General features: G+C 44.6%; 1 protein-coding gene across 4 annotated transcripts; it reads left to right on the top strand.

The window, feature by feature from the left end:
* The first annotated feature begins 1,070 nt into the window (after window positions 1-1,070).
* Gtf3c2 (general transcription factor IIIC subunit 2) lies at window positions 1,071-23,027 on the top strand. Of its 4 annotated transcripts, none has more exons than XM_052186256.1 (21): window positions 1,071-1,368; window positions 4,594-4,656; window positions 6,640-6,909; window positions 7,056-7,377; window positions 7,634-7,762; window positions 8,084-8,360; window positions 9,989-10,083; window positions 10,361-10,438; window positions 10,925-11,023; window positions 11,456-11,683; window positions 11,840-11,951; window positions 12,126-12,234; window positions 13,543-13,568; window positions 13,900-14,029; window positions 19,470-19,614; window positions 19,697-19,858; window positions 20,032-20,119; window positions 20,368-20,496; window positions 21,081-21,233; window positions 21,317-21,424; window positions 21,854-23,027. In XM_052186256.1, exons 3-21 carry the CDS (start codon window positions 6,663-6,665, stop codon window positions 22,070-22,072), a joined length of 2,856 nt encoding a protein of 951 aa, XP_052042216.1. In that variant the 5' UTR covers window positions 1,071-1,368; window positions 4,594-4,656; window positions 6,640-6,662; the 3' UTR covers window positions 22,073-23,027. The 4 variants fall into 4 exon arrangements, with proteins under 4 accessions (XP_052042216.1, XP_052042217.1, XP_052042219.1 ...); XM_052186258.1 differs by lacking the exon at window positions 1,071-1,368 and adding an exon at window positions 1,392-2,002; XM_052186257.1 differs by lacking the exon at window positions 4,594-4,656.
* Window positions 23,028-24,875: the final 1,848 nt, after the last annotated feature.

Here is a 24,875-nt window from a genome sequence, read left to right as displayed (position 1 = left end):
TTTCCAAAATTAAAGTTATTTAAAAATTTTTGTGATAAAACCAAAGAACTTAACCGGAGGCAGCAGGATTTTAAGAGATTTTGTTTATCAAAGCACAAAATCTGTTATTCCCTATAAATTGTCCAGGAGTCATTATCTAAAAGAGGAAGACAGCCATTCAAAATGCTCTCGTTTTGAGCATAAGGGGATATCAGAGAACTGGGTATTCTCTTTCTTTCCTTTCAGATTTTTCTTCTTCTTTTGGTAGGATACAGGATTACCCAGGTAGGACCTGAAGTCCTGAGCTCAAGATCTTACCGCTTCAGCCTTGGGTACCTAATATCTATTGGTGGGAGCCGGTGTGCCCCCTCCCCCGTTGTTTTTGCTCTTTTTTATTTTTTTGAGACGTGGTCTATTATATCACAGGCTGTTTTCCAACTTCCAAGTAGTCAAGGATCACTTTGAACTGCTAATCCTCCTGACTCCGTCACTGGGATTATAAGTGTGCACAATTATGCCCGACTTCTATACTTTTCGTAAATATTGAACCAAGGTAATTAATAAACAAGATTATTTAGTAAGGGAAAAGCTGGCTTATTTCACCTCTTCCTGTTCATTTTATTCACCCTCCTCCTGTGTAAATGCAGATCTGCGAAACTGACATGGTTTTAAAAGGCTCTGAAAAACTTGCAGCTCTTGTTTCTTCCATCAGAGGCCACTTCCCAGTGAGGGAGTGGCGTGAGGCCTGGGCGGACGTTCTCTCAGAAGCGCAGCCTACCCACCCAGGCTAGGCTCCCCCGCCTTTTTCTTCCCTTGGCCTCTTTCCAACCCCCCCCCCCCTTTATTTTCTCCATTTTGGCTCATTCACTGGCAGCAGACCATCAGTAGATCTCAGGGGGCGAGTTGTCTCCTAGTCCGTCGATGCTCGGGACGTCAGTTAAGAATCGCCGTGGTCTGGCTCTTTTCTCTACAAAGCTAGCAATCTGGGTGGAAGGGGCAGGTCGGGACTCTCGGCGACAGCAGAAGCGCGACACTTGCCTCTTCAAAGCTTTTCGGCAAGTCAGCTGGCGAAGCCAGGGTGCCGCGCAGGCGCCGACCTCCCCTTCCGGTCGCTGAAATTCCCAGAAGGCCCTGCAGTGTCCTAGGGCCGCGGAAGCCACGCTCCAGCTCGCGGGCGTCGGAGGGCTCAGCGCCGCGCCGCGCCGCGCTGCATTATGGAACACAGAGTTTAATAGAAAGCTCGGTAGGGAACGCATTCCAGACCCAGCTTGCGTTTACCTTGCTTCGGGGGCGGGGCAAGGAAGAGCCGATCAAGATTTCGTCATAAAACCGCGACCCGACAGGCGGCGCCATCTTCGAACTTGGACTTCCGGAAGGACTTTGGCGCGGGTGAGTGTACCGCAACGGGGTGTGCGGGGGACCCAGAATTACTCCTCCCATCCTTTTGCCGTAGCGCTAAGGCAATGGGAACCGATTCCCGATTCCTCTCTTACCCTCGCGCAAGGCAGCGCGCCTCGTAGTCTTTGCGCTTCTCCCGAAAACCGTCGAGCTCTCACCTCTGTCCCCACTGGGGCCACTGAGCATCCCCCATTTCTGCTAGCCGGTCTTACCTTCTTCCCCCATTCGGTGTATGTAGCGCGGTAAACTGGGTCCAGGCTTCTGCGCTGCTTACGTTGAACTCGTTACGTTGGGCCTTTGGACTCAGTGAATCTGCTGTTGTCCTCAGCTTAGGGAAATCAGGGTTCGCCTGCTGCTCGAAAGCTGCCCCCACGGCTAGGATCGGGGAATGGCAAGTGGTGGTTTCTCTGACTGATTGCAGTCAGACCTCTTGTGCTCATTCCCTCTTGCTGTGTCTCAGCTTTTTCCTCCAAGTGTCTCTAACCCCGGGGGTTGTGCCCCGCGCGCTGCAACCCCATTGGCGCAGCCAAGGGCCAGTTATGTTTCCTTGTCTGGTCCTTTTATCCCGCGGCAAGTTGGCCGTCTTTTGGACAAGACAGAGATGGCGACTTCACCCCCACAGGAGGTAATTCACTTTTCTGGAGAGGTTCAGGATATAACCAGATCTTTTTGCCCTTGGGGGCATATTGATTGTTACATAAATTTAAATTAACCTTTGCTTACATTGCCTTTTACCGTTATCAACTGTAGTGCCATTTTCCTAGTTTTAAGTTGTCCTATTCAAATTTACACTCTTTTGTTTCTAGCAGTGTCAACTGAAAACTCGAGTTGCAGGTTTCTGTGCAATAACATGTTCGTTTTTGTACCAGTAAAATTATCTGCTATATCGCCAGTTGCACGATAGAATACTTTGGGAACTAGTATATTAAGCAGTGTATGTGAAATGAGTCCATGTTTAAGATTTAGTATTATTTAATTGTTCTTCTTTTTTCAGAGTAGTCAGTTTTGCTTCAGTAACAACCTGAAGCAGCAAAGAAACGGTTTGGAATGTAAAAACTCTAATTAGAATGTACTGAACATATCTTCCCTTACTGTTTAAAATTTGTATTGTAAGATCCTAAATAGGAATTCTTCCACTCACTGCCACTGCCTTTCACAAGAAGTGAAATTTTAAAAAGATGTTTTTTGTATGTTGACTCACTCAGTGAAAAAATTCATGCATTGAGTTCAAATACTGTAGTAACGAAGTAGGGAAGATCTTACAAACTTTCAAAGAAGTTAGATTTTTGTCTTGGTTTACTAAAGTCTAAATATTGTTTTGTTGTTTGTTTTGCAAGACTGCTTTCTCTCCCCCCCCCCCCATGGGGTTTCTCTGTGTAGCCTTGGCTGTCATGGAACTCACTCTGTAGACCAGGCTGGCCTTGAACTCAGAAATCTGCTTGCCTCTGCCTCCCAAGTGCTGGGATTAAAGGCATATGCCACCACTGCTTGGCTACAAGACCACTTTCTTCGAGACAGGTTTTTATTCCTGATTGGCCTGGAATTCCAGATCCTTTAGCTTCAACTCCTAAGGTCTGAGATTATAAGTATTCACCATCCTGGCCAACTGAAATCTTTAAAATTTGAAGTTAGAATCTAGCTACAGTTACCATAGTTACTTAATCTCAATTTAGTGTTCCACTTTTGTAAATGATGCCAGTCTTTGATATTACAGTTTCTGTATTAAAAAATCTCCCTCCCTCCCTTCCTGTACTGGAGACTGCCTCCTGGACTTTGGGAAGTGCTAAGCAAGTGCTCTACTCCTCAGCTTTTTCTCTAGCTCATAAAAAAGAAAAACATTGCATGGATCTTAAACTTACATATCCAGGATGTCATGCTACTGCCTTTACAAAAATGATGTCTTAGCTTAGTGAAGGCTTTCTCAAGGCTGTAATTCTTTTCTCCTTTCAAGTATTTGTGAGAACTTTGAAGAAGGTCTGGTGCTTTTTCCTCTATAGGGGACTCATACCAAAAGTGTTGATATCAGTAGAGATGTTCCCTTTTGAAATGTAGTGTTTTCACTCAGATATTTTTTGCTGTAATAATTGTTTATTGGTTTTATTTCTTTTTTGTACAATAAGCTATTTATTTAATGTTTATGAGTAGTTTGCCTTTGTGTATTGATTGTACTTATGTGCACCTTTTATGTGCCTAGTGCTCTCAGCTCAGAAGGCCTCTGATCCTTTGGAATTGGAGTTGTGGTTGGTTGTGAGCCACCGCATGGGTGGTGCTGAGAACCAAACTCAGGTCTTTTCAAGAGCACCAAGTGCTCTGAACTGTGGAGCTCTGCAGCACCCCAGTAAGTGTTCTTGATTCATAAATTGAGGGATTCCTTATTTCAAGGTCTTTCTTTTTTCAGTATTTTGAAGGGAGAGAGTTTGAGAGGAGACAGGGTCTCACTGTAACCCTGCTGGCCTGGAAGTCTCCATCCTCTTGACTGTGGTACTTTTCCACTGCTGAGATTACAATTACAGGTGTGCTGTAAATCCCTCTCTTCTATTAAATATTTTGTTTTGTTTAAAACAGGTTCTTAATCATGTACCTCCGGCTTGTCTAGTACTCCTGATATAGACCAAGCTGGCCTTGAACTCACAGAAGTTAAAAACATGTGCCACTAGCCCCAACTTCTTCTAAGTTTGTTTTCTCTTAAACACTGAGCTGTCTCTTGCTACCTTGTTCTTTCTCTCCCTGCCCCTTCTCATTTCTTTGTGAGGCGGGGGCTCTTATGTTTTCCAGGCTGGTCTCGAACTCCTGATCTTGCCACAATACCTCCCAAGTCATCACATTTGTCTTCTTCCTTAAAATATAAATTTTTTAAATCAGGGATGGTGGAGTACACCTTTAATCCCAGCAGAGACAGGCAAATTCTTGTCAGGTCAAAGGCAGCCTGGGAAGCATAATTTGAACCTGTCTCACAAACAGCAGCAGCACCCATCAGTTACCACTTGTTAGGCTAGCGTTTTTCCTTCTCTTCTGTCACGAAGGCCACGTTTATCACGTCCTTGCAGCTAACTCTTCAGTCAGCGGCCTTTCTCAACCTGCCTTTGATCTCACTGTTGAGCAGTATAGTTTTAATTTGCTCTTTCTCGTCCTGTGGACTTTGGTTTTCACTTGACTCGTTTCCCTGTGGCTTCCAGTTTACTCAGGCCCCCTGCATTGTTTTCTCTTGTTTCCTAGATCCCGTAGCATTTGTGTTTGCTGAAAACGTTCTTCTGTTTTCTGGAATAGTTCTTTTGAAAGGTACTTTTCAACTTTTTTTTTCCTTCCTTCCGTCCTGTCTGCATAAGTCTCACATGGATCCTTTTTAGCTTATTAAGGGATACGGTCTTCTATTTACTGACTGTGACACCACACACAGTGTCATTAGCATATAAAGCTACATTGTGTCCTGTGTTAGAAGGTTTGCTGCTGTCATTTATAATCTAACTATAGCTAGGAGACAGGTAGGGGCTCTAATTTACATATTTCATTTAGTGTTTATATGAGCACATCCTTCCATTGAGGCTGGTAAATTCTTTATCTTTTAGTTATGTCTCAACCTATGGAAGGTTCCCTTCTGGGATTTGAACTATTTCGTCCCCTTTGTCAAAGGTCAACAGGTTGTCCTGACCCGAAACTGGACCTTTACAGAGGAAGGTCCAGTTGTATTTGTTGGAAACTTTGGTTTGTGGTCAATATTTTACTTCTGCCAATCTCCTTGGTCTGTGATTATATATCTAATATTTCTGGATTCATAAAGATTGACGATACTTTATTATTTGGTATGAGAAAGTTCTCTTAATGTGATGGGATGATTTTTAATTGTATCCTAGACCATAGGCATCCACTATCCCCAATTCAAATGGAACATTGATGGCGAGGTTCTAGAAAACCCTTAATTTTGTTTGCTTTTTTCTTTTTCTTTTTTAAGGTATGATCTCATGTAGCCAAGGCTAACCTTGAACTCCTGCCTCCACCTTTCAAGTGCTGGGATTTCAAAGTGCTCTACCCCACCTAGCTCAGCACAGCTCTTATTCTTAAGGAAATCTGTTCCTTTACTAATATTCACAGAAATGGATGTTACTTCTGGGTATCCTACTTTAGCTTGGTCTATTTTATAGCACCTGGCAACTCTTCATATTTAATAGAGTCTTGCTATATTATACCCCAAGTTGGCTCCAAATTTCTGAGCTCAAATTATCTTTTTGTTTCAGTTTCCATTAGTTGTTGGGATTTGGCACCATACCCTCACACCTGCTTGGCCCGTGTTATTTGTCAGTTTTTAGGAAGTTATGGTTCTTCCCCAGAGGTGCATACTTTTGATCTCCTTTTCCATTGCGGTGGGACTCTGAACATGATTTATTTTATTATTTTATTTATATATTGACTTCCATATCTTTACAACATACAAGAGGTATAAGTAATATTTGTAAAACATGTAGTATTATGTTTGGGTTGTAGTAAACAGTTAATGACAGTTTATTATTATCTGTTTACTTAATTGTTTATTTGCTACATGAGAATGTAAAATCTCAAGAACTTAGTATCTTGCCTGATTTTTCTTTTTTCTTTTTTTTCTTTTTTTTTTTTTTTTTTTTTTTTTGATTTTTGGTTTTTTTCGAGACAGGGTTTCTCTGTGTAGCTCTGGCTGTCCTGGAACTCACTCTGTAGACCAGGTTAGCCTCGAACTCAGAAATCCGCCTGCCTCTGCCTCCCAAGTGCTGGGATTAATGGCGTGTGCCACTACCGCCCAGCTTTCTTTTGTTTTCTGAAACCAGCTTGCGTATACCCCGGGCTGGTTTCAAATTCACAGCATCTCCTGCCTCAGGTTCCCAGGAGCTGGGATTACAGGTCATGCCCAGCTCCCTTTTTGTCTTACTTGTCATTTCCTAGATCCTAGAACAGTGCTTAACATAATAGTTTGTGTGTTGGGGGTGCTCTTATTTGTTTTTTGAGAGGGACACACATGTGGCTGACCATGTGGAGGTCAGAGTACAACTGTAGAAGTTGGTTTTCTCCTTACACGTGCCATATGGATCAGGGGTATTGAATTCAGGTCGTCAGGCTTGGCAGCAAGCATCCTAACCTACTTGGCCACCTTACTACACCAGTAATTATTTGAATGAATGAATGATCAGGATGCTTGGATTTCTGGTAGTTAGATGAAGGGGAAAAAGAGAAAAATCTGAGCCTCTACAAATAGCTTCTGTGTTATACTCATCATTGCTGTATCTCTGTATGCAGGGCAGCCATTTTGGGGGGTGCTGATGGATACCTGCGGGGTCGGCTATGTTGCCCTGGGGGAGGCCGACCCCGTGGGGAGCATGATTGTGGTAGACTCTCCTGGACAAGAAGAACTAAGCCAGCTGGATGTCAAGGCCTCCTCAGAAGCGTCCAGTGTGGAGGCTTCCATCGAGATGTCACTACCTCCTCCTTTGCCTGCATTTGAGGATTCTTCTGACAAGAGGAGGCTTCCTCCAGATCAGGAGAGCCTCACTAGGTTGGAGCAGCAAGGTATGTGCTTTGCTCTCACTCTTTGCTTAGCTTAAAACAAGAGAGCAGATTTGAGCTCATAGGTTGTTAAAAATAGGTGCAGTATACTGTAGTCCAAAGAACTTGACCTCTGATTCCCATCTCACAAACCATATTCTTCTCTACAGATCTTTCTTCAGAGATGTCAAAGGTCTCAAACCCTAGGGCCTCAAAGCCTTCCGGGAGGAGAGGTGGTAGGACACCAAGGGGCGCTAAGAGGCCTCAGCAACGTAAACCTCCATCCACCCCTCTGGTTCCTGGTCTCTTAGATCAGTCCAACCCTCTGTCCACCCCCATGCCTAAGAAACGAAGTCAAAAGTCCAAGGGAGACCTGCTGCTATTGAAGTTGTCCAAAGGCCTAGATCAGCCAGAGTCTCCACATCCAAAGAGGCCCCCCGAGGACTTTGAGACCCCTTCTGGGGAACGACCCCGCCGAAGGGCTGCCCAAGTGTAAGGATTGTGGGACACAGCCTGGTGGAGGGGTGGTGGTGGAGGCGGGAAGGTGGGGCAGATGTTGGAGAGATGGGAAGATTGGTGAGGTATCAGGTAAGTAGGGGTGGTATCTGGGTTCTGGGTGGGGGCAACCCTTTAGCTCGTAAGAGCCACTTTAGTGGTATGTGTTGTTAACTTTTTGTATCTAAGTGATTTCTTTCTGTACTTCATACTCCATCACATTTTTGTTTGTTTTGTTTTTGTTTTGAGACAGGGTGTCGCTGCCCAACCCAGGTTGGCCTCGAACTTGCGATCCTCCCACCTCAGCCTCCCGAGTGCTGGGATTGCAGGCGTGCGCCACCACACCTGGCTCTCCATCACATTTTTCACAGACTTCCCCCAGGTCTTCATTGCTTTTACCACTCAATTTATTTCAGTGTTTATGTGCCTTTCCTTCTTGCCCTTGCCCTTTATGTTCTATGTGGTAGAGTAAAGAATGCATTGGCCTAGCGTTAGAAAGCCTAGCATATTCCTTGGTGTCTGGCTTGCCTGTACCAAGTCACTTAATTTTCTTGGATTTCTGTTTCTGCATCTATTGGAGGGAAGGGGAAACTGATAGCTGCTTCACAGCATTACTGAGATGAATAAAACAATGATAAAGTCTAGAAATGTGGGTTCTGTTTAATGCTTATGAGAATGGCTCTGACTCTACCCTATCCCACAGGGCACTTCTGTACCTTCAGGAACTGGCTGAAGAGCTCTCCACAGCCCTGCCTGCACCGCTGTCTGGTCCTAAGAGTCCCAAGGCAAGCAGCCCCACGAGGCCGAAGAAGATCCGGCAAGCAGCCTCTCAGGGGGAAGAGGACGGAAGCGCTCGCGATGAAGACTTTGTTCTTCAGGTCGAGGGTGAAGATGAGGAAGAAAGTGAGGCCCCAAGTGAGAACTCATCTGATCCTGAGCCTGTCGCACCCCGAAGCACCCCACGAGGACCCGCTGCAGGGGTAACTTGAGTCAACAACAACAAAAAAGATGGGAAAATGGGAATTATAGCATTCTGAGTACTCGTGGCTAGCTTTTGGCATCGTGGCTGGCCAAAAATAGTAACAGAAAAAGGAAAAACTTTAAAAGTGTGAGGTATTGGCGAGGCTATACAGGGAAGAATGTAGTGAGTAGATTGTTCACTGTGGAGTATTCTCTACTAAAAACCACATGTGTGAACAAGGATCTTGCTTCTCAAAATTGTCAGTGTACTAATGCCACAAAGTGACTTAGTCATGGGGGAGGGGAACTAACTGCTCAGATTTCACAGAGCATTGACACTTGAGCTGGGCTTTGAAGAGCAAGTGCTGGTTTCTAGGGGTGGTGTTTCCCTGGTAGGTAATTGCAGCAGGAGATAGGGTTTGGGACAATGTAGGGAGCTTGATAGAGGATGAAAGGACTTTCATTGGTAGGTGTCGACACACACTCGTTTTGTTTTTGACTGTGATAAGTATGTATAATGTAAGTATCTATACTGTTTAGTTCAGACTAATCTCAAACTCAGTCCTCCTGCCTTAGTTTTCTTAGTCCACCACACCCAGCTCAAACAGGAACTTTGTTGGGTGCATACATACGTGTACTTGCCCATATATATGTGAACAAGCATGTGGCCATGTTTGCTAAGGTGTGGAAGCTAGAGGTAGACCTTAATGTCTCCCTCTATTCTCTGGATCGTTTTTAGATTGGATCTCTTTCCTCCCTAAATGCTGGACTTAAAGGCATACTTGGATTTTCTTTTTCTTTTTTGTTTTTTTGGTTTTGTTTTTTGTTTTTCAAGACAGGTTTTTCTCTGTGTAAATCTCATAGAGATCTGCTTGTCTCTGCCTCTCAAGTAGTGTGATTAAAGGCACACACCACCATGCCTGGCATATTTATTTCTTAATTTAACTGAAATTTTTTGTTTTCTTTTTTTTTTCTTAGTCCTTAATATGGCTCTTTAGCCTTACAACTTGTAAAAAAAGTTCTGACTCAGCTAAGTTTATAATGATGTGAGCTTTATTTTTATTTATTTTTCTAAAGATTTATTTTATTTATATGAGTACATTGTCGCTGTCTTCAGACACACCAGAAGAGGGCATCAGATCTCTTTACAGATGGTTGTGAGCTACCATGTGGTTGCTGGGAATTGACCTCTGAAAGAGCAGTCAGTGCTCTTAACCACTGAGCGATCTCTCCAGCCTGATGTGAGCTTTATAACTGGGCTTAAAGGTGGTAGCCATCCCTGGGACATGGATGAAATTCCAGGACTGTATATAAAGAATACACTTCTTGACCTGACCTGTTGGGGGGTGGGGGAGGAGAGTCTATAAAGGAGTACTGGATGTGGGAGGAGTAGGTATCACTGTCCCACAGGGCAGGAGTTGGAGGACGGGTAGGAGAGTCCTTTGCAAATGTGGAGACTGGACAAAGGTGAACAGAGAATGCTTTAGTAGACTAATGGAGTAGAGAGCGAGTTAGATGCTGACAGGTAGCCAGTGGGTATGTAATGCCAAGGAAAACTTAAAACACTGAGAAAGAAAGCTATCTTCTGGGACTTTCTCCAGCCTAGAATGTTCTTTTTACATTTCATTTTCTTTACTTTGATCCTTAGAAACAGAAACCACACTGCCGGGGCATGGCTCCCAATGGCTTACCCAATTACATCATGGCTCCTGTTTGGAAGTGCCTCCACCTCACCAAGGACCTGTGAGATTTGGGAACAAAGACTTGAAGTTGGGGGAGGGTAGTATAAGGACCATCTAGAAAGAGAGAAGCCCTTATGTGTAGAGTGTGGTGGTGGCGTCCATTACTAAGGGACAGCGTTAAAAGGGCACAATCTTTTGATCTCTAGACCACATTTCAAGTGCTGGTAGCTACTTGCCCCTAAACCACAGATCATTCCCACCTTCAGAGAAAATGGTCTTAGACAGTGTGATTGTAAAGTGTCTCTCCTTTTCCATTGATGACGCTTCTGTTTCTCCAGCCGTGAACAGCAGCATTCATTCTGGGAGTTTGCTGAATGGATTCCCGTAGCCTGGAAGTGGCAGTTGTTATCTGAACTGTAAGTTGAATTGATATCTGAAGCTGCATTACCTTCCTTCGCTGTGATAAAAATGCCCTAGCCTGGCAAGAGCAACTTAAGGAGAAAGCTTCATTTTGTCTCACAGGTCAAGGCTCCAGTCCATCATGGCGAGACAGGACCTTGAGAACACTAGTTACACTTTATGTGCAGTTAGGGAGGAGAGCAGAGTGATGCTTGTGCTCAGCTAGCTCTTACGTAGTCTGAGACACAAGCCCATGGGGTGGGACTGTCCTGTTTCAATGAACCGAATAAAGAAAATTGCTCACACACGTGCCCAGAGACCAGTTTAATCTAGGTAATCCTTCACAGGTGTGCCCACAGGCTTCCTTAGTGGGTGACTTCAATCCTGTCGGGTTGAAGACTTGAAGATGACAGACAAATGACAAATAATTCTAAGGAATACAGTGGGAATTCTGTGATGGTGAAACTCTTTTCAGTTCAAGCTGATGTTTTTGTTTCCCACAGTGAAGCAGCTCCCTACCTGCCACAGGAGGAGAAGTCGCCCCTGTTTTCTGTCCAACGCGAAGGGATTCCTGAGGATGGCACAATCTACCGAATAAACAGGTAAAGATAGCAGCAGCTCAGCCTTTTTTTACTGATACTGGAAGAGATCAGTGGGAAGCACTAATGTTGCAAAGGCTAGCAATTAGCCCTTTCCTCTCCTGAGTGTTGATCCTAGAACTGCTCAAGATAAAGTCCCGGCTGTAGCAGGCTAATCTCTAATGCAGTGGTTAGCTTGCTCTGTAAGCTGGGACCCAGGGAGACTTGGAAGGCTTGGGTAGGCCAGTTCACAAGGTGACATGCACTTAGCTTATGTCTTGAAAGATGCCAGGAGTTCTTCTCTGAGCGGAAAGTGGGGAGGTGTGAGTCGTGGCAGGGTCCTGCTCCAACCCCAGACTGTCTGATTTTCAGACCCTTGCCTAAGCCAGACATACTTGTCCTGGTGGAACTTTTCCATTTTGTCCTAACATTTTTGTTACTCTGACTTTTCTCTAGATTTAGCTCAATCACAGCACATCCAGAGCGCTGGGATGTGTCCTTCTTCACAGGGGGACCGCTCTGGGCTCTGGATTGGTGCCCAGTGCCTGAAGGGTCAGCAGCTCCACAGTATGTGGCCCTTTTCTCCAGCCCTGACATGAATGAGACACACCCATTGAGCCAGCTTCATTCAGGCCCTGGGCTACTGCAGCTCTGGGGTCTTGGGACATTGCAGCAAGAAAGCTGGTGAGGTGGGGCTGGGACACTGCCACAGGCAGGTGGGTGAGGAGGGAGAAACAGGGTGGGGCCGGGCTTGCATTGGACTGAGACAAGTCAAGGAAATGGAGCTCCATTAGTCGTAGACTCTTACTACCCACTGCCTCCCCGTGTTTCTTTCTCCAGTCCTGGCAACAGGGCCCACTTTGTCTATGGGATTGCTTGTGACAGTGGCTGTATCTGGGACCTCAAGTTCTGCCCCAGTGGGGCATGGGAACATCCAGAAACCCTTCGAAAGGTACTTCTAGTTGACTGGGCCAGCCATGGGAGTTGTTAGGGTTGGAGGAGGGAAGGTCAGAGTGTGGTGGGTGGGTTTTCTAGCAACCCTGTGTCATGTTTTAAGGGAGTAGAGCCTTGGGTTTTCTGAGAGGTACCGAGAGCAGCACGCCTCACCAGCTCTGCTCTCCCCCAGGCTCCTCTCCTGCCTCGCCTGGGTCTCTTGGCCCTGGCCTGCTCAGATGGGAAGGTATTGCTGTTCAGTCTGCCGCATCCTGAGGCCCTCCTGGCTCAGCAGCCTCCAGGCAAGTTGTATAGCTGCAGTGGAAACCAGAGCTCCCAGGCCTCTGCCTTCTGTGACCCCCCAGGGTACCTCTAACATGAGAGCCTGTCCAGCCAAGTCCTTACGATAGTGCCATGGCTTCAGTTGGTGGGTTTTGAGCTTAAATTCTCTCTTTTACAGACTGGTTACACCTTTTCAGCATCTTACCAGTCACTTCTCCTTTTCATAGTCTGTGCCCTCGGAAGTTGACTGCAAAGAGTTGCTAAGGGTTGAGACTGACAGGTGGTACTCAACCTCTATTTGATGTCTTTTCCCCAATGCTGATCTCAAAACTCCCTGAGATCTATGTCCTCACCCATACAATATCTTTTAGGAAGAGTTAAGAAAGGCAGATTGTATTTTTTCCCCCAACAATACTGAGTATTTAAGAAGGTATCTGGGTTTAAGCCCTAGGAGGGTTTGTGTTTGGTGGTCTGATGGAGGAATAGGAAAGCAGGCATGTCCAGCCCTTTGACATTATAACATGATGTCGTCTACAAAGTTCAGCCTCAGGAACCTCATCGTTAAATTACCGAGAAAATGAAAGTCAGCCAATGTGTTAAGACACATTCCTAGCTGTTCCTGGCTGCATGTGGCCTAGGGATTGGCTATGCCTTATATAAGTTCTTTAGAAAGTTTAGTTATAGCACATTGCTTAGGAGACAGGCAGGCAGATCTCCGTAACTTCAGAACTATGTAGGTAGGCCCTGTCTCAAAAAACATAGAGAAGAAAGAAAAAGGTTGGTTATAAAGGGTGGTGGCCTGGTGGATGTGGGCCAAAGGGAGGTTCCTATGTATTTGTTTTCCTTTGTGCTTTGAGACAGGGTCTCATGTAGCCCATGCTGGCTTTGAATTTGCCCTGTAGCTGAGAATGACTTTGAACTTCCTTTCTTCTTCCCATCTCCCATGTTCTGGGATTGCTACCCCTGACTATTTAACACTCTGGAGGAGACAATAGGGCATGTTTACATAGGAATGCAGGATCGAGTCAATAAGGAAAGAACAAGTGGAGCATGCAAAAAAAAAAGATGTAGATAGATGAGTAGAGTCGTAGAGACAGAAGATACCAGGGTGGAGGATGCAGCAGTCATCACAGAAGGAAAGCTAGTGTTGTTGTGTTGGGGAAGAAGGTGGGGGTGGGAAGAGATAGGGTCAGAAATCTGATGGTGAGGGAAAGGGTGAAGAAGTCATTGCACAGACATGAGATCTTGATTTCAAAGCAAGGCCTGAGTGGGAGCTCAGCCCTCTGGATGCAGAGCCTTGGCTATTTCCTGCCTTTCTTCCCTCACAGATGCTATGAAGCCTGCCATCTACAAGGTGAGTGAGGAGCTCGCTATCCTACTTGAGGCCTCATCTTCCAAGAGCCTCTTTTTACAGGTTCTACAGTGAGTCTTTCCCTTCTGAATGTGTCCCTTTCCTGGATTAAAATCTGATTTGAAACTGGGTAGTGGTGCACACCTTTAGTCCCAGCACTTGGGAGGCAGAGGCAGGTGGATCTTTGAGTTCGAGGTCAGCCTGTTCTACAGAGTTCCAGGACAGCCAGGACTACACAGAGAAACCCTGTCTCGAAAAAACAAACTGATTATAGAGTCTTATTTCAAACAATAAGGACTTTCTAACGGTAAAGTTATCTCTTCTGTCCTTGCAGGTCCAGTGTTTGGCAACTCTTCAGGTGGGGTCTGTGCAAGCTTCAGACCCCTCTGAGTGCGGTCAGTGCCTTAGCCTGGCTTGGATGCCTACCAGGCCTCACCACCACCTGGCTGCTGGATACTATAATGGTAAAAACAAAACCAAGACCTGTTGCTCTTTAAGCTTTGCATATGCTCTTTAAGCTTGGGTTTGGATGGTGCTTACTTTGCAGGCGTAAGCCCAATTCCCAGCACTACAAAAATTAGGCATAAGCATAGTGTTACATGCCTGGAGTCTAATCACTTGGGAGGTAGAGGCAGGATGATCAGAAGTTCATAGATGGGGATAGAGCCTTTTGATCAGACACAGCAAGCTGAGAAAGGAAAAATACACAATGTATGGTTTAAAGATTAAAAGGGTACCAGGCAGTAGAATGGAGCTAAATCCTGTGTTCAAATATTAAATGGAATTAAGGATGTGGTGACCTCAGGGCAAGATCCCACCCAGCTAAGCTTATTGTTTATATGTTTGCAGTTAGCTAGTGATAGTTACATCACGTTAGACATTGTTATGACCTGGTTATTGTTTTCATTTGGACATAAAAAGACGTGATTGTATATCTTGTTGACAAGGGATGGATTGTGAGGGCTGTTCTTGGTTCTCAACTTGACTATATTTGGATGGACTGCAATCAAGAAATGGAGGGCACATCTATGATCCAGATCTTGAGGCTGAAAGACACAAGCTTTTGATCCAGATCTTGAGGCATAGTAATCATGCTTATAAGGGTCTTATGAAAAGGAATTACAGAAAGCTTAGGTCCGGGCATAGTGGTGTATGCCCTTAATTCCAGCACTCATGAAACAGAGGCATGCAGATCTCTTGAGGTCAACGTCAGTCTACAAAGCAAGTTTCAGGAGAGCTATGCTTAGGCAGGGAAGGAAATCACTGAAAACAGAAATCCGGTGAAGATGTAGTTGAACAAGACCGTGTACCAGGCCCAGCAAAGAAACAAATTAACAGCATTGGACATGTGGCTCTGGTGGCTTTAGAGTCAAGAATAGCCAGGGTTATTGGGTCAATTGATGCTGGTTAGCTGGAGGTAAGAAATTAGAAGTAATTAAGAGACCAGCATTGTGGGCTGGAGAGATGCTCAGCAGTTAAGAACACTGATTGCTCTTCCAGAGTTCAATTCCCAGCAACCACATGGTGGCTCACAACCAGCTATAATAGGGATCTGATGCCCTCTTCTGGTGTGTGTGAAGATAGCAACAGTATACCCACATACATGAAATAAATAAAATAAGCAAAAAATGTATTTCTTAAAAAAAGAGAGAGGCCAGCATCACTGAGGTGAGATCTAAGATGTGTTCTCTGAGAGCACAAAGAAGCTGTGTTCCAGAGATATCATGGTGGCAGTTGGACTTGATGTGTAAGAATCACCCAGGTGGTACTGCTTTTGAAAGCATGAAGGGATCATGACAATTAGCTGAGTCTTGGCACTGTGAGAGTCCAGGAAAGACTATTGGTGAACGTGCAATCTTGGTGGCAGTTGAAGGCTGGGGACTTAAGAGAAGTTGAGGCATGCCACCATGAAGAGAGCCTATGAGAAACAATTGGTGAAATTGCTACCTAGTTGCAGTGGAAGATCCCAGTGTATTGGAGATACATTACTATGGGATCACCAGCAATAACAGCAGCAGCAGTGGAGTGGAGTCAACCAGACCCTAGAATGCTAGAGGGCAGAGCTGGAGAAGTGATGCAAGCCCTTTGGAGGAGCCCAGAAGACCATGTGTGGATCTCAGACATCGGAACAAGAGCTATGAAATTGAAGTTGCTTTGGACCCTAACATGTTAGAGATGCCAGAGTCAAGGGACACATGCTGGGGAAAGCTACTAATGGAGTTGAACCAGCCAAGAGAAAGAATTGTGTTTTAGTCAACAAAGCTGAAAGGAGTTGGACATCAGACATGGAGATGCAGTTTGGCATTTGCCCAACTGTTTTTTGGTCTTGGCTTTGGTCCAGTATTTCCTCACTATGACATTTTGGAATGGAAATTTATATCCTGTGATGTTGAAAGTATGTGATCTGCTTTTGATTTTGACTTTGTAGGGGGTTGTAATTAAGAGATTGCATGAATCTCAGAAGAGACTTTGAACTTTGAATTTTGAAATATTGTGATAGATTATGGAGACTTTTGAAGTTAGACTAAATGTATTTAGAATTATAGCTTAAAGCCTGTGGAGGCCAGGGAGTGGAAAGCGGTTTGAATAGGTTTGCCCCCTCCCTTAGATTTATGTATTTTAATGCTTAGCCATAGGAAGTAGCACTATTAGGTGTGGCCTTGTTGGAGGAAGTGTGTCACTAGTGAGTAAACTTTGAGGTTTCCAATATTCAGGCTCCACCTAGTGTGGAACTCTCTTGGCTACCTTCAAATCAAGATGTAGAACTCATTCTAGCACCAAGTGTGCCTTTATTTGCATTTATAAGACTTGCCACCAGGCTTTTAATCCCAGTACTTGAGAGGCAGAGGCATGTGGATTTCGGAGTTCAAGGCCAGCCTAGTCTACAGAGTGCCTTTCAGGAAAGCCAGGGATATGCAGAGAAATCCTGTCTCAAAAAAACCAAACCAAAACAAAAGAGTTGCCTTGGTCTTGGTGTCTCTTCATAGCAATAAAACCCTAAGACAGTAATTTTGAAAGATAATTAGATGGAGAAAACTGATAAACACAACAAACTATTCAGCAATAAAAAAAATGATGGTCTCCTGACACATAACATGAAAACAGCTAGCCTGGTGGTGGCGGCGGGCGGAGGTACATGCCTTTAATCCCAGCACTTGGGAGGCAGAGGCAGGCGGATTTCTGAGTTCTTTCTGAGTTCGAGGCCAGCCTGGTCTAGAGTGAGTTCCAGGATAGCTAGGGCTATATAGAGAAACCCTGTCTCGGGGGGGGGGGGGGGGGGGGGGGGGGGAAACCAACTAAGATAATATCCACAGTCACAATGCCGGTCAATTACTGGTTTGTTATTTAGAAAGTTACTTGCCTCACTCAAAATATATAAAGAGTCATGAGGAATTTTAACATATAGAGATTATTTGGGTTCTTGTTGATGGGGGTTATTTCACTAGTTCAAGTAACTAGCAAACTCATGAATTGTGTGCTTGAAATTAATGTACTTCATATAAATGTTACCACTAGAGAAGAAAAAAATTCTCTGATAATTAGCACACAGGAGTTTAAAGAGACGAGTTTATAGAACAAGATCATATTGTATAAGCTATGTAAAGGTGAAAGGACCTATGTTTGAGTGCTAGCATCCACATGGCAGCATACATGGTAATTCCCGTGCTAGGGGATCCAGTGCTCATAAAGGTGTTGGGCCTGGTGGTGTAGGAGAATCAAGTTCAAGGAATGCCCAGGCATTTTAAACCATATCTCAAAAATAGAAAGGTTAGCAAGTGCTTTGTCGGTCCTGGGTATAATCTCCCAGTTCTTCAATAAGTATAATTTGAAGATAATTAATTTATTACATTTATTTATTTGGGGAGGGGGATGATGTGTGAGTTTAGAAGATTCCTTACTTATGGAAGTTGGTTCTTTTCCTTTACCATGTAGATCGGTCCCTAGGGATCCAACTCAGGTTGCTGAGTTTGGTGTCAAGGGCCTTTACTGCTGAGCCGTCTCACCAGCCCTGCTTTTATTGTTTTTAAGTGATGGTTTCATCTTCAGAGAACAGTAGACTTTCTGTCAGAAAGATCAGGAAGTTAGTGCCTTTTTAAACTTCCTCTATCCACTGTGCCTGCTTTCTTTCTCTTGGTGCTATTTTCACTGTGGGATACATGCCTCATCCCTCTTCACACCTCTCCCTCCACTGGTGACTGGACTCAGCCCTGGCTTAGGTGATCCAATGACTCCCCCAAGGCCCCTGCGGCCTGTTGCTGGGTTATTTTCATTGCTTACCTACAAGTCACTGTATTCTTTTTTGTTTTTGTTTTCTGAGAAAGACTTATAAATGCTTCACTCCCTAAGTTTTTATATACAGGGGTTTTAGCTACAGATATTTTCCTAGCTCTTATAAGATTTTAATGTCCATTATCTTTTACTTTTATCTGAATTACTTTTGAGCACCTTTGCCAGCCTTGTTTTAGTCAGCCAAGTTGTTTTGTGTGCCCATTTGTTGTCTTTTCCACTGCACCTTGTTGCTTTTATTATTCTTGTTGTAGAGCAGAATTAGAATAATGCACCAAATAGTAATGATTTTAGGCTTTGTGAGCTATCTTGCTATTGTTGGTACTAAATTCTACTATTTGGATATGTAATCAACCCTAGATACTGCATAAATGAGTAAGTGTGATTGGTTCTTTGTTTGTTTTTTTCGAGACAGATTTTCTCTGTGTAGCTCTGGCTGTCCTGGAACTCACTCTGTAGACCAGGCTGGCCTTGAACTCAGAAATCTGCCTGCCTTTGCCTCCCAAGTGCTGAGATCAAAGGTGTGCGCCACCCCCGCCCAGCTAGTGTGATTATTTCAATGTAACTTACTGAGGCGGGCACATTAAGCCAAGTATGGTGGCTAATAATTATTATCCCAGGACAGAGGAGGCAGAGGCAGAAGTATGCTGTGAGTTTGAGACCAACCTGCATACTCAGACTCTGTCTCAAAGAGTATTCTGCAGTGAGGGTATAACTCCATCCCCATGAGATGGAGTACTTGCCTGGCATGCATGGCATGCCAAATAAAGAAGGCAGCACTGTATCTGTCTGGTTTGTTGGTTATAGTTTGACAACTGCTATTCTAAAGGAGTTGTGTTTTGTTTTGTCTTCAAAAACTTTGTCTTAGGGCTTCAGTGTGCCCCAGGCGGATCATCTGCCTCAGCCCAAATACAAGATCATAAATATGTCCCACCATATCAGCAGATATGCACTATTTTAAAATTCTCTTACCCTGAGGCCCAAGAGATGATGCAACACTTAGGTGCATGTACTGTCCTTGCAGGGGACCTGGATTCACTTCCAGAATCCACATGAGGTGCTCACAGCAGCCTCTCATTCCTGCTCTAGGAGATCCAAAGCCCTCCTCTGGCATCCACATGCACCTACATTCACATATACACATGCTCCACACAGACAAACACATAATTAAAAGAAAAAAAAATCTTTAGCAACCATCAGATGCACTCAGACTGAAACCTTTCAAATGTCGGTCCAGGGCTCGGCTGCCATCTTTTAGTTGGAGTCAGGTTGGGTATTGAGCGAGCTTGGCGGGAGAGCTCAGCCAGTCGTCACTGTCCCGCTCTTTGACTGTAGTATGGATTTGAGAGGAAGAGACAAATCTGCCATCTCAAAGAAAGGAGACTACAGAGCCAGGAGCCTTACTAATGCAGCAGTGCTCAGTGCTCCTCATGTGAGGAGCTTTAGTACAGTACAATCCATCGTGTGTGCTCACCCCGGCTATGACATTGTGTCGCCACTTCATAACTATAATTTTGCTACAGTTATGAATTGTAATGTAAATACTTTTGGAGACAGAGGTTTTCCAAAGGTCAAGAACTGCTGCTTTAATGCCTACGTGTTCTGTCTCTACTTTAGGCATGGTAGTTTTCTGGAATCTTCCCACTAACTCGCCCCTCCAAAGGATACGGCTCTCCGATGGCTCCTTAAAGCTGTTCCCCTTCCAGTGTTTCCCAGCCCATGACCAGGCTGTCCGTACAATTCAGTGGTGCAAAGCTAACAGGTACAGAGTAGGGGGCTGTGGAGTGGGAGCTGTAGCAGGCCGGCTTCCACATGGGCTCTGAGCTCATCTCCCATTTTTTCAGTCATTTCCTGGTATCTGCGGGGAGCGATCGGAAAATCAAATTCTGGGATCTTCGACGACCTTATGAACCAATAAACTGTATCAAGCGCTTCTTGAGTACAGAGCTTTCCTGGCTGCTCCCCTACAACGGTGTCACAGTGGCTCAAGACAACTGTTATGCCTCGTACGACAAGATGAAGATATGAGTTCTGGGGACAGGCCTTGTGGGTTGGGGTGCAGAGCATGTCAGATTGTAGGGAAAAGAGAGTTGAGTTTGTTGGCTGAGGTATCTGAATTCTGGACAAAACAATGTTCTTAGAAGAAGGAAGGTTTATTTTATTTCTTTCTCTTTTCTAGTTATGGGCTCTGTGGAATTCATTACATTGACGCTGGTTACCTTGGTTTTAAGGCCTACTTTACTGCTCCACGAAAAGGCACCGTCTGGGTGAGCCTCTCCTTTCCCCAAGCTTCAGTATGCAGGAAATGGTCATTGCTCACTGTAGTAAGTCAGGAGCACACGGTAACACAGGACACCATTCAGGGCTCAAGGAGGAGCAGGTATATGGTTGGTAACTGTATCATTAGGGTCAAGAATTGGGTTTTTTTCTATCTCTCCTCAACCTCAGACTATATAGTCATTATCACAGGAATGAATAAGTGGATGGGTGAAATAAATATGTCTTTTCCTATTAGAGTCTTTCAGGTTCAGACTGGCTTGGGACAGTAGCTGCAGGAGATATATCTGGGGAGCTCATTGCAGCTATTTTACCTGATATGGCATCAAACCCAATCAACGTCAAGAAACCTGCAGAGAGACGATTTGTAAGTATATGAACATTTATTACATCATAATCCTTTACCTTGCCAGCTCTTGGTAGAATACACACTAATGCTTGTTCCAAGCTCTGATACGGTCCTTGTTGTAACAAGGACTTATGTATAATCTTCTCTACCCTATTAGAACTGAGCATGTTTCTTTAAAAATTGTTACTGTCATTACACTTATTTCATGTGTTTGGGGGTCAGTGTGCACGGCTCCCGTCTGGCCAGAGGGCAGCTTTGGAGAGTCAGGTCTCTCTCTGTCTCTACCTCAGGTCATCAGGTTACAGCCCTTGTGCCAGCCTCTGTGTGTGTTTATTCTTTCTGTTCTTGAGGCTTTGCCACAGTGAGCCAGTTTCCTGCTTTGTGTTCAGTATTTAAAAATCTGTTTCAAGAGATGGCTCAGCATGTAAAGACATCAGCTGCTAAGCCTGTATGAGCTGAGTTCCCTGGGGCCCACAGGATGGAAGAAAGAATTGACTCCCTAAACTTGTTTTTTGACCTTCACATGCACCCCATGGTATATATGAATGCATGCAGTTATAAATAAAAAATAAAAATTTAAGATGCTAACTTCTTCTCTTTAGCCTATATATAAAGCGGATCTGATACCATACCAGGACAGCCCCGAAGACCAAGAGTACTCCTCGACTTCCTCTGAGACCCCCAATCCTCCCAAAGCGAGAACCTACACTGAAACCATCAACCATCACTACTTGCTCTTTCAAGATACAGATCTGGTAAGTTGTGACTGCAAGTCATTGTGACATTAGGATAACAGGGATAACAGGGAATCCTAAGGAATTCCACTTTTGTTTCCCAGAGTTCCTTCCACAATCTGCTTCGTAGAGAACCGATGCTTCGCATGCAGGAAGGAGAGGGACATTCTCAGCTTTGCCTGGACAGGCTGCAGCTTGAAGCTATTCACAAGGTGAGAGCCTTGTCTTGCCTCTCCCCAACCCTCCCTCTGTGTGTGTGTGTGTGTGTGTGTGTGTGTGTGTGTGTGTGTGTGTGTGTTTGAGAGAGGGGGGGTTGGTTAAAGGCATTGGAGATGACTGGAGGAAAAGCAGCCTTGACTCTCTCTCCTGGGTCACGGGATATAACCTATTGGCTGTCTCGCATGGTCCAGGCCTCCCGATTGTAACTTTATTTGGTTAGTTGGTTTTGGGTGGTTTTGATACAGGGTGTCCTAGAGCTCACCTTGTAGACTAGGTTGGCCTCAGACTCACAGAGCTACCTGCTTCTGCCTTCTGAGTGCTGAAGTTAAAGGTGTAGTAATTTGTTTGTAAAGCTCATACAGGTAGGGGTTTCCCAAAGACACAACCCCTAAGGTTCTTCTGGTTTTCTGTTTTCTTCACAGGTACGTTTCAGCCCAAACCTGGACTCCTATGGATGGCTGGTATCTGGGGGGCAGTCAGGGCTGGTTCGGATCCATTTTGTCCGTGGACTCACCTCCCCGCTGGCCCACCGTGTACAGCTTGAAAGCCGAGCCAACTTCAATGCTATGTTCCAACCATCCTTTCCAACAGAAGGGCCTGGTTTCTCTCCAAGCAGCCATTGCCTTCTCCCCAATCCCTAGTCTGGTCCACACAGAACTCTTGGATTGAAGTCTGCCAAGAACAAATGGCCCCCATGCACAGAGCATAGGACCTGGGCCCTTTCGGACAGTGATGGTGCCAGGCCTAAATCTTTAGGCCTACATGCCCCAAACTCCTTAAATCCCTCTCCTTTCACAGACTTCTATGGTCACAGCTCCCTGCAGGTAGGGGGGCTCCCCCTCCACACAACAATTCCTATGCCTAAAACCGTGGCTCACAAGAAACACTCAGGCCAAACCTAGGCTTGGGAGTCAAATTGCTCATATTGAGCACATTGTGAAGGAGGTAAAGCTAAAGTAAAGGTTCTGGGTGTTTTTGAGAGCACTTGTGAGTGGGTGTTTGCAGAGTCGGAAAGGATATCCTCAGGAAGGCTCCTGTCTATTTCCAGGACTTGATGTTATTGCCTTCCAATCTTCCTCTTTAGAATAACCAACACACAGGCCCAATGGCGGGGACAGTAATTTATTGGACTGAAGCTGCTCAATAACTGAGGAACACCATAAGCACCCTGCCTGCCAGTAGGACAGCAGCTAGCTCTTACTTGTTCCTGCTTATGAAATATTCCCAATCACTGACATGTGACACTACTTGAACACTCCTAGATAGTGTTTTTAAAATTTTTGAAGCTGAGTTTAGTGGTGCATACCTGTAATCCCAGCACTTGGGAGGCCGAGGCAGGAGGATCACAAGTTTGCATTCAGTCTGGGCTATCTCATAAAACCAAAAAGTAAAAAAAAAAAAAAAAGAAAGGAAAAGAAAAAAAGAAAAAAGATCTTCCTTTATATCAAGTCAGAGTATACCTCTATTAATTTTACTTATGGGTGTTAGAAAATAGTCCTTCTTCCCTGTGGCTACCCTTTTCAGTACTTCACAGTAGCTATCATGTGTTTCTCAAGTCATTTTTTTCTCTAGATTAAATATCTTTAGTTATTTCAATCATTCTTTTACAAGTCATGATTTTTGATCTTTATGATATGGTCACATTGCTGACGTATTAAACATGTTTAAACTCTGTATAGAAAGTATTTAGAACCCAATAATGTATTGTTCTCTCAATCAAGTCCTCTGTGGATAGCCGTACCTCACATGACTGATACTGCCTCGAAAACACAGGCAGCCCCAGTGACGTGAGATTGCCAAACCACAGCCAGGGGACACATTGGAGGATGCAGGCTGAGGTTTGGGAGGAAGTAGTTACACCATCTTAGGAAATAGGAAACAGGTAGCCTGTTTCCTCTTGGATGAGATGCAGTTTACATTAGTATTGCCTGAAACAAAACCTAGACTTTAGAGCACTCAAGATTGGTCTGTTATATCTGGGAACAGCTTTCTGCCTGAATAGTGTAGAAGATTTGTCAAATGCCAGCAAGTCTTTAAGAAGAGTCAAGTAGTGTGTCCCCTCCCTATCCAGAAGAGGAAACAGACCTGCCACTACTGCATTAGTGTTAGGAGCCAAGTGTTGTACCACTCTGTTGTGATCCAGCTCAGGCTGTGTCAGGCTTGCTTTTTGAACTAATAAAGAAGTGCCTTCCATTGCAGAGAAGCTTGGCTTGTCCTGCAGAGCAACCCATTAACACAGCACATCTGTGTTTCCAGTGGTAGAGAAGATGGGCTCTGGGGGGGAACTAGAGGCTTGAGCCAGCAACCCTGCGCCTGGTGCTGATTCAGCCTTGAACTCAGAAGTAGACGTGGGCAATATTCTCTGCTCTGCTCTTTCTCCTTTCCTACAAGCTGTTTCTCCTCAGTCTGTTTTTCTCCCTTTCTATCCATGGAAGAACCGCTCTTGGTTCTTGCTCATCTTCCCTTGTGCCTTCGCTTATTCTGTCACCTTCGCCAACAACACCTAAATCCTGATTATCCTTTAAGATCCCATCCTGGGGCTGGGATGTAGCTCAGCGGAGGGGCATGTGCTTAGCGTGTACAAGATCCTTGGTTCACTTCCGGTGCCGGGCCCCTCCCCTCCAGAAACTTCAGGTCAAATTTCACTAAGGAACTTTTATATTTCTCATGTGGGGATAAAGATGTTCTTCAGAGAAGGTGGGATGGACAAAAGATAATAAGCATTTGCTCTGGGGTGCTTTTCATACCCCTCTGAGCGCTCTATGAGGTAGGTACTATCTTATGTAATGACAATTAGATTCTGAGAGGTTAAACTATCTGAATAAGGCTTGAATCCATATACTGTTGCTTAAAACCACTTTCCAATCTTGCACATTTGGATTCCTTATTACATCTACTAGTGAAATTCATTCCTTCAGCATGTTCTGTACACAGGAATCTAATTCCCCTGAATCCTTACTCTAATAGCTAATAGAATCCATCCTTCATTATTCATACGGGGACTGAATAAATGAGCTGGCGTGGGCAGATAGAGAGCAGGAAAGTCGACCTTTTTTCGAGGCCTGGGAATGTATACATCCTTACCTACTTCAGGAAGGATTTGCAGGGTGTTACAACTGGAGGGAGACTAAGATTCCTAAACTGGTTTTAAAAACAGTTTTATGCCTCTTTGTTCAACATGACTCTAGAAACCCATAAAACAAGCCCTCCATTGAGTCCCCTCTTACACATCCCTAGAATTTGAGGAGCCCTGATTGCAAGCTGGGTCATTTTACAAATGCATGACCAAGCCTTAAGACAGCTAGCTCAGGCTCTCGGGTTCTGCTGCTATGCTAGTGGTTCTGAAAGTTGCTTGTCCCAAAAGATATTTGAGACAAAACTTAAAATTTTAGCATGAAGAACAAAAATAGAACAAGTCTGAGTTCCGCTCACTTGGGAGCTTGG

Source organism: Apodemus sylvaticus, chromosome 6 (assembly GCF_947179515.1).
Source record: "Apodemus sylvaticus chromosome 6, mApoSyl1.1, whole genome shotgun sequence".
Taxonomy (NCBI): Eukaryota; Metazoa; Chordata; class Mammalia; order Rodentia; family Muridae; genus Apodemus; species Apodemus sylvaticus.
Note: the sequence above shows the minus strand (reverse complement) of the source record. Positions and strands in the feature narration are given on the sequence as shown.